Source organism: Leguminivora glycinivorella, chromosome 4, assembly GCF_023078275.1.
Source record: "Leguminivora glycinivorella isolate SPB_JAAS2020 chromosome 4, LegGlyc_1.1, whole genome shotgun sequence".
Lineage (NCBI taxonomy): Eukaryota > Metazoa > Arthropoda > Insecta > Lepidoptera > Tortricidae > Leguminivora > Leguminivora glycinivorella.
Genome location: NC_062974.1, coordinates 9,875,853 through 9,885,800, shown reverse-complemented (window position 1 = coordinate 9,885,800; position 9,948 = coordinate 9,875,853). Strand labels below are relative to the sequence as shown.

At 40.0% G+C, this 9,948-nt stretch overlaps 1 protein-coding gene across 1 annotated transcript; it reads left to right on the top strand.

Moving 5' to 3' along the window:
• The first annotated feature begins 1,240 nt into the window (after window positions 1-1,240).
• On the top strand, window positions 1,241-9,737 carry LOC125225189. The gene is made up of 11 exons (XM_048128775.1): window positions 1,241-1,268; window positions 3,058-3,198; window positions 4,188-4,299; window positions 4,732-4,875; window positions 5,468-5,523; window positions 6,101-6,190; window positions 6,309-6,400; window positions 7,001-7,286; window positions 8,682-8,875; window positions 8,952-9,011; window positions 9,424-9,737. The coding sequence occupies exons 1-11, from the start codon at window positions 1,241-1,243 to the stop codon at window positions 9,586-9,588; spliced, it is 1,368 nt and encodes a 455-aa protein (XP_047984732.1). The 3' UTR covers window positions 9,589-9,737.
• The last annotated feature ends 211 nt before the right edge of the window (window positions 9,738-9,948 follow it).

The following is a 9,948-nucleotide window of genomic DNA, read 5'->3' as shown; positions in this document are numbered from 1 at the left end:
TGGAAAATCATCCGAGGAAAATAGCCTGGCCCCGTAGCCGAATGGCATTTCTCCGACGCCAAACGAAAGCGATACGCCGCTGGCTCTGTCGCGCCAATACGCAAGCGCGATAGAGATAGATATCTACTAGCGCTTCGTTTCGTGAGCGTTTCGTGAGCGATTGTGCCATTCGGCTAGCCACCCTGATGAGACAGTTAGTAATTACCTACATTGAGGAGCATGGGTCGTATTTTTTTTTTTTAATTATTGACGACCGGTCTGGCCTAGCGCGTAATGACCCTGCCTGCTAAACCGCTGGCTGCCGCTGGCCGCTGATACTTCAGCTGATTCAGTCTTAAGTTACAGAAGAGTGTGTCGAAAATCGGTACATTTACCTTACTTCATACCAAACCTTGCCAAAAACAGGGCGTAAATTGTTGTTAATTACTCAGCAGTGCGTGTTTTTACAAACAGTTACATTAGCATAACATAAACTGTAGAAATGTTTTGAGTGATGTTTTCATTAGGATCGCCGAATAAATATTTGGATTATTTGGTTAGTTATTCATACATAATAGTTACAGTAACTCATGTCCTTCAACGATTAATACTGAGGTAGGTCTAGAAAAAGACCAAGCTAAGTTGGCAACGTTTTTCATAACTAAAACCGCCTGCGCAAGGGGTAAATAAATACTATAGCATAGAAGTTTTGTAGTGTGTACTTATCCCAATAATGTTTATTTTTATTTATTATTTATTTATTTGCACTGGCGGGGCTATCATAATCGCTGCGACACTTAGGGTCACTTACACCACCGAAAATAGAGGGTTACCAAGGGGTTAAACCACCATTTTATATGGAATTTGACAGTTGACAGCCCACTAACCGTGAGTTAAGTTGGTGGTGCAAGTGACCCTAAGCACGGTATGACTTTAATGGCCTTTTACTAAAGTATGATTTGATTAGCTGCGAGTTATGGCAATATCAGCAGTGAATATGTTAAAGATTTAGTGAATTTGTAAGATTCGCTATGTACCAAATGTACACAACTGGTGCTACCCTCATTTCGTGGAGTTTCTTTTGATAAATCTTATTGAGTCAAATTAGTTCTAACGCCTGCCGCCGTCATTAAAATTTGACATTCCATAAGAACATATTTTTAAATTAAAGGAAAAATGGAAAACGACCTCGACCTGCGACCTCTGGCTTTGCCCGCCTTGCCTTGCCTTGGGCTTGCTCCGTGGCGCAGATGGTAGCGCGATGGCCCCAGCAAGGCCAGAGGTTGCAGGTTCGAGTCCCCTGTCGGATGTGTGAATTTTTCCATTTTTACTTTAATTTAAAAATTTGTAATATCGCTCGCAGACGTTTCTGCATGATAAAAAACAAATTTAGTATGGGTTAGCACATTGTTACTGGCGAATTCTCAATGTAAATTGAGACTCCAGTGCCTGTTAAGATCTATTCTTACGGGTAGATGTTTGCTATAACGCCATCCCTAAGGCGGTTGAAAATTGAGGGAAGGCATGGATAAATTCGCACACATCCAGCAGGCCTCCGTGGCGCAGTTGGAAGCGTGATGGCCCCGGCAAGGCCAGAGGTCGCAGGTTCGAGTCCTGTTGGAGGTGTGAATTTTTCCATTTTTCCTTTAATTTAAAAATATGTAATATCGCTCGCAGACGTTTCTGCATGATAAAAAACAAATTCCATAAGAATTTGTGAAAATCTACCATCCCTTCACACAAAATTGCCAATGTGCACTTTGATAATACAGATGAAAATGCAGATGGATTCCAGAATGGTATGCCAAAAAACTACCAAACAGTTGTTGTTTTTCATTCTTCTCGAAGTGTCGGTCCCATTATGCAACCTGAAATGTCAAAACACAGTACTTCATCACAAACGAATTCTTTAAAATTTTCTCCAGTCTTTGCAATTAGAAGATGGTTGTCTGTTCATTGAGAACGTTGTCTTGAAGTCAAATGGAGTTACATGTCTACGTATTTTTAATAATTTTAAGTAAGTACTTACAAAGCTTAATTATCTCTTTTAATGTTTTACTCTCCTACCTTCTCTAATGCCCTGACTCTTATTTTAACGCACTCTTTTTTTTTGACGCACGCACCTACATTAAAATTAAAAGTAACCGTAGATTACATACTTAGCCGTGTAAAGTGAGAAATGTCTCAGATTACATGTCATTGTCGGCCGTGGCGGAGCCGAGCTCAACAAACATATTGTGATCAGAGACTTTCTTATTTACTAGCCAAGGTGTGTATACTATGTTTAGCACAGCGGCCTGAAATTTGGGCCTAATTTGAAGAGTTAGTTAGACCGGGACTGACAAATCCCATACAAAAAAGTGTACCCCTGAAATGTATGGGCCTTGTAGGGATAAAACTATACGGCGCTGATTCACAGCCCGGAAGTGGCAAAAATCATATTTTCCCCAAATATTTTTGCTTGCTTTTATTTATTAAAAGAACAAATGACATTTTTCTTTATTGATGATTCTGTATAATAATTTAAACTTTATGATAAAACAAATAAAAACATGTCTAAATACCTAACACAATAAAAAATTGAAATCGAATGAATATCATGATATCATGTCAATACACATTTTGAAGAATGAAAAACTAATTAACGACTAAAAAAAACTAATTAGTCCGTCAGTTAGATTATCAAAGAATTTTAGACACGTATTTTTCTTTTTTCTCGTAAACGAAAAATGACGACGGTATAGTGTGTTGAAGTTTCGCGTGACGTCACGCCTAGGCACAATTTTTACTTAGAACTGACTCGGAACTTTGAGGCTACATTGTATTTTTTCATTAATTAGAAAAAGCGAAAAATATGTGTTCAGTATTTTTGAACGATCTAACTGACGGGCTAAACAGAATGCCATTTTTTTAATGTAGTCGTCATTCTTAACATTTGTATTGTAGGCATCGTCAGTGTTTAATAGGTGGCGCTAAAATATTGAGGTACCTACCTACGATTATTTGTATTAAGATTGTCAATCCTATACAAATCATCCTTGATTTTATTAAACAAAAATACAAATTTTCCTGTTTCAGTAAACGTGAACAATGTAAATATATCCACTTGCATGATAAGGGACTTATTGATTTGCCAAGATGACTTCACGCTGAAGCCACCCGACGGCATTCTGAAAGAAAACACTTTCACGTGGCTTGCTTACATACAGTACGTCCATGGTAAGCTTTTTGTAAAATTACTTTTCTCAAACATGCAATGAAATATTGTCTTTACGTTCCTTAAAATGGGCTGGGAAGTATCGCTTTTTGGGCGCAACAACTCGAGAGGACTGTAAAGGGATTTCATATTATTTTTTAGGCCTAGGCCTGCAAAGTAACTTTTTTTTATAAAATATTGTCCTTTAGAGCATTTTTTTTATTTCATTGTATGTTTGAGAAAAGCACTATACATGCCTCGGCGTGAAAACGGATTCCCGGCCTCGTATCCCTATCCGGCCTCGCTCGCACGCTCGCTCGGCTATATACCCACTTGACCGGAAATCCTCATTTTCCCGGCCTCTGATGTAATGTACTAATTCTATTTTATCCATAGGTACTAATACTTTAAATAGGAAAGTGTGTGTGTCTGTTTGATTGTACGTCTTTCACGGCAAAACAAAGCGGCGAATGGATGTTATTTTTTCAATGGAGATAGTTGGAGGGATGAAGAGTGAGATAGGCTCCTTCTTTTCTTCTTTTAACCCTTTAACGGGCAAGACTCAAAAAAATCGTGAGTTCAAACCTCATCGCCATCCTGTAGTCCTAAAAATTCTGAACAAGAAAAAAATACAAAAAGATAGTCATACAGGGTGGTCTTTTTTGAGACCAGTGCCCTATAAAGGGTCCCTCACTTCTCTAAAATGAGGGGTGGAAGTTTGTATGGAGCAATGCCCAATTTTCGACTTTAACTTGAGCGAAGCCGCGGGCAAAAGCTAGTTATTTTATATTTATTTATTCTACAAATAATATGTACGAGTATAGGTACCTATATGCTGTGAGATATGCGTTAAATTGTGGCGTAGACGAGAAGCTAACCACCTGTCACTGCATTTCAACCTCTTGTTAGCCAATAGTGGCACTGAAACCTGTATAATTTCATGTGCTCTGCCTACCCCTTTATGGAATACAAAGCGTGATTGTATGTAGGTACAAAGATTGGTTGTTGACAGTTATGACGGGCTTACTAAATCCAAGCAAGGCGCCTCGGGTGGTGATGATACATCGGCAGTTCGTCTTGGGCACCGCAGCAGACTTTTTGCGTCTGCCGAAGAACTACAAAATGTAAGTTTGTTACTGAATACACTACCAAAAGTACGCACTTGACATTTCATAACCTCTAAATTTTATAAAAATAAATTACAAACAGAAGTATCTGTCTGTCCTATGAGATGGAGGAGATGAAAGAGTAGGTACATTAAGTTTTCGAGAGACTACCCCCGATTTACCCCTTCAAGTTTGTAAATAAAAATACTGTTTAGTGAGGATAGGAAAGATATTCTGTATAGTTATTTTATTATAACAAACGGCAGCTCTTGATTGCAAGCTAATTAAGAAGATTTAAGAGCTCCTACTGCTAATTTCATTTCACAACGTTACATGTTGTTAGTTTATGAAAGTTATGTTGTAAAAACGTCCCGCTTGGCGACCTTTTTTTACCGAACCGTTACGTTACGTTAATTTATTGAATACAATTATCAATTTTTTAATGTTTAGAGGTAACATAGTGTTCGGCGACTACGAGCGAGATGAGCAAGACTGCCACCTGACGCTGATGCAACTGAAGTTGGGAGAAAGGTGCCCACGAGCTTACCTCGAAGTCCCGGTCAGCGAAGTCACGGCACACCCGGAGTTCTCTAGGTGAGAGTTCTCCAGGTATAGATGTTGGTCAGCATACAGAATCCAGAACATGGATCAGCAACGTGGGTCAGCAGCCTAACATACAGGGTAGTTTAGAAGTACCATCGTGTACGTGAGGTGCCCGCTAGCCTACCTGGAAGTCCCGGTCAGCAAAGTTACGGCACACCCGGAGTTCTTCTTATTTAAGCATGGCAAAAATAAAAGAAGATATCTACCTAATTATTTAGGACTTGTTTTTAACCCCCGACGTAAAATCGACGGGGTATTATAAGTTTGACGCGTCTGTGTTTGTCTGTCTGTCCGGCTGTCTCTGTCTTTCTCTGTTTGTCTGTGTGTGTGTGTGTTTGTCTGTGGCATTGTAGCTCCCGAACGGATGAACTGATTTAGATTTAGTTTTTTTTTGCTTGAAAGCTTAATTAGTCGGGAGTGTTCTTAGACATATTTCATGAAAGTTGGTCCGTAATGTCAGAGTTTCTTCGAAATTTAAATTTTTACTCAGTAAGTATAAATATTTGCGTAATAGTTGCGTATTGAAAGTAATAGTAAGCCTATTTAATTTACTTATTGTCTCAATACTTGTTTTTTTTTCTAGATTTGGAGTCGGAAATAGTATGGCCGTTGGTAAACTGATCCGCCCCGTGCAATCAGGTAAATTGAATATTTATAAGGATGATCCTGTGGAAAAACCTTCTAATTTTTACACATTTCAATTATATTAAGTAAGAGCTAAAGTTGCTTCTAATGAACACAAGTTAAATTATAATCTATTGAAAATATTTCAACTTGTGCTGTCTTAAAGTAGTCACACTACTATGTATATAAATTAAAACCGAAATAAATTACACATATGAAAGAAAAAGTAACCAAGTCCTCTGGTGCCTGAGGCTGGAAACGAACCAGCGTACTTTCCAATCGCGGGAAATGCCTCTTTATCCGCTCGGCCACCCAGGTCACAGCTGTCGAGGTCGAAATTATCTCTCATATGAGTAATCTATACAAGGATTTAGCAGCGCCATCTCTCGAGCTGTGTCGAAACCAACCTGAGTTTGGTTCACATGGGGGGCAAGAACCATACCGTTCTGCCCTAGGGATGGACAGAGGGCGCTACGAGTCCTTGTATAGATTACTCATATGAGAGATAATTTCGACCTCGACAGCTGTGACCTGGGTGGCCGAGCTAAAGTTGCATTAAGTATATTTAGTTAAATTCAATATATTTTTTCAGAATACACTATTCCAGTTTGTCTGCCATCATACGCTGAACGTCAGAGAAAACGCAGAGACAAAATCGTAATTTTAATCGATTATATTAGCAGTAAGTAATAAAATAAGTTACCTTAGTAAAGTATTAAATCATTCAGTTACATTACATTAAACAAAGAATAGGAATTAGTTACGTAGTTAGTCACACTAATAAAATACGTATTTTGCAGCTGTACCAAGAGACTTTGACCAAGAGAGAATGGGAAAGAAAACAGTCAAATTATACACACACAAAGAATGTCGGCGACATCGCAAGAAAGCGGTAAAGTAACGTTATTTTAGTAATGCATTTCGTAAGTACATTTGTATAGTACTCATTAAATAACTCGAGACTTTGACCATGCAAAACTTACACCGACATTCACGCTAACATAGATTATCAGCTGACCTAGCCAAAGTCAAAATCGCTCCCGCTTCGTGGCGTATCATATGTACCCCTCTCTATCACTTTTCCGTACCTAGTCTGCTCAGAAAGTTAAGAGTCGTGGAATGTATTGAACCCCACACAATTCACGACTCTTGACTTTCCAAACATACTAGTAGTTTAATAGAGCCAATTGCGTTTCGGTTGAGGAGAGCAATACGTTGAAAAACACTTGACATAAAAACAAAGTAGGTATAGTCTGGCTTCAAAATCTTACATCTTACAATCTTTGACATGAATTCGCCACAGCCAGCCAGCCAAGATAGGTAATCGTTTGTGACAATGCAACGCTTTTTATCTTGCTGTCACTCTTCCTTATTAGTGTTATCATTGCGCAAAAGTATACCTCACCTCCTCCTCCTCCTATCATGTAGGAGAAGAGTTTTTCTTAACTGACATTAAATCTATTGACTTAACTTTGTTTATTATTTGTTATAGAATCTGGGCAGCGAAGGCGCAACCCACGTCCTCTGCACATCTGGCTGCGGCGTGCGGCCAGGCGCGCCCATCGTTTCTCACAGCCCAGACGGGGAGTTCGAGCTCATAGGCCTGTCTGGTGGCTACGCGCCCTGCACCCGCCGTGGCATGCGTCGGAGACTCAATGATGACCCACCTATCTACATTGACGTATTCCCTTATGTTACCTGGATTGTGAACATTGTAGCAGCGCATGTTATACCGAAGCCGTATCCTAGCAATTTTAAGTTGGTCGAGGGAAAAGCAGGTTTGTCCATAATCGGCCCGGTTGATGTGTAGATTAGAGAAGTTTGCGGATCGGCATTGAAACACCTTGGCGTCGCTTCTGTCCAAAGAATATATTCTGTCTCTTATCAGCAAGTGCAGCAAACCATGCGGTAGACTATCTCGGTCTCGCATTAAGTCACCAAAAAAGGTTGATCTTGAATGTTACACCATAAACCATCTGCAATAATCGTTAAGGCCAATGATGAATGTATAGAGTTTGTGAAGATAAAGCTAGAGAGTAAGTCTTAGCTCTATATGTGAGAACTTTTTGCTTTTCTTCTAAATATGCACAAGTACTTAGATGTACTGCTGCGCATGATATGTATTTAAGTATGTATATGTCCGCTAACCTCAAGTAGAAAGGCCATTTTTTTTTCCAAGTTGTCCACCTTTTTTTTTTTATTTGAATTTTTTTATGTGGTTTCCACTGAGAATCGCGAGCTCTTTCAATCCTAGTAATAGGGGAAAAAAGTGTCCCAAGATTTTTTTCCCATTCGGTAACGGAATGGAAGGTTTGAAAAATGTATGAAAATCTTGGGACACTTTTTTTTTCTCCTATCAGGATTGAAAGACCTCGCGATTTTGAGTAAATCGCTTAAAAAATACCCTCGTTACAAAAAAAGTGGGGTGGACAACTTTGAAAACAAAATGGCCCACAAAATAGCCACCCAGTCCCATACGCAGTCCTATAACCAACCATAACCAAATATTTGCTTGGTTGTTTAGGCTTCAACTCCTTAGAGGTAAGACGAAATTTTAAGCATCTCACTACAGCCTGTGGCGTCTTACGAGGTGAATCAGACTGTCCTGAACTCGTAGCGCAATTACTGCGCCTTTATGTCCCTATGCCGACCAGAGTCAATTTCCGGCCTCGTGATCGTGGTTTATTTGTAGGCCCAGTATCACGAACCGTGTCTCACAGAAAATCCCCTCTTGTTCGCCCTTTGCCCCTCCTGAATGCTCTCTTAGCATCAGCACCTGAGTGCGATTTATTTGCTGGCAGATGGAGTGCTGTGCGCGATGAATTATTGAGGTTCTGCGAGAGGATGGATGTACGTCTTTCAACAGTTTATCATGTATAAAAAATGTTTTGTACTTGTTTATAGTTTTTAGTTTTGCAGTGATTTTAGTATTTAATACTGTCATGCTGTATCACTATTTTTGAAATAAATAAATAAATAAATAAATAACGGCCCAGCCACGACATTGGTCTAAGCGCGACAGCGGTGAGCGGCAGCCATACTTACGTGCGAATGAAAAGTCCCATCGCTGTGTCTCGCTCCAATGTATACCGCTGCCGCGCTTAGACCAATGTCGTGGCTGAGCCGTAATTGATCATTCAAAACTGTGAACCAATATGTCCTAAATACTTCAGGTCTGAGCGTTCACAAAAGCGGGTACCTCCGGAAGAGACGAGAGCAGCAGCATGGCTGGCGCGCCCGGACCTTCCTGCACGGCAACTTCTGCTACAAGTCCAAGAGGGTTCAGGAGCGGCAAGCGTATTTCTTCTACTCGGAGAAGTTTGCTGTGCACGCTAATCCGCCGGCCAAACTACATATAGTACTGAAAGTATGTAAAACTAAACGCCCTTAAACGGATCACCACCATTTTTGTTACACTCTGTATACAATGTCTTGTTTTACAGCTATCAGCAGGAGTTGAGACAACGATCCTGTGTGCTAGAATGCAGTTTCCGAACCGACAGGTACGATACGAAAAGAAATGTAAATTTAGGTATATTTAGGCATTAGGTATTTATAATTCTCTCAGTTAACTGCCCATCTGGAGATTGCAGTAAAGAATGAGTGTATTATCTACATACCTATATACCAATACCTCTACTCCTATCGTCATTGTGTTGGCGGGTCAAAATTATTAAAAATATTCCTTTCATACTTTAAAGAAATTATAAGGATTAAACTCATATGCATTACATAATTCGACCTTTACTGCATACGAAGCCATTTCAAATGGCCGATATGATGTTGAACTCTATTGAGAACTATTCAAGTTTAAATTTCTTTTTTTTTTAATTCATGCTGTAAAGAAGTCAACAAAAAAAGCTACAGCTGTAAGTTCATACCTACTAATATATTATTCATATTATCATTCGGCAGGTCATACCCCAGATATCAGGCGTCGGAGGCTACAACATGACCCTCCAGTTCACCACGGACTGGTTCCCTTACGTGTTCTTCTTCACACTCGGCCTCACGGGCAAGAACACTACGAGAGCCAACTTGAAGGAATGGATCATTGAGCGACACCCTGGCGCGTGGTAAACGGGCCAAACTGTGGAAAATCGAGTCACCAGAATGAGGGCCCATATACGCTACGCGAGAACTTACATGCGTACTCATTACATTGCGTATTTGTTTGCTGTGTGTAATTGTATGTAAACTCAACAGTCCGCAATGCAATTGAAATCGCATTCGAGTCACTGCCATAAATGGGCCATAATCATCAGCACGGGAAGCATGGTCGCGCGATAGACGATAAAATATCAGGCCGTCCCTATCGCACTTACAAATAGTGCGATAGGGACAGCCTGCTATTTTATCGTCTATCGCGCGACCATGCTTCCCGTGCTGATGATTATGGCCCATTTATTATCAGGCCGTCCCTATCGCACTTACAAATAG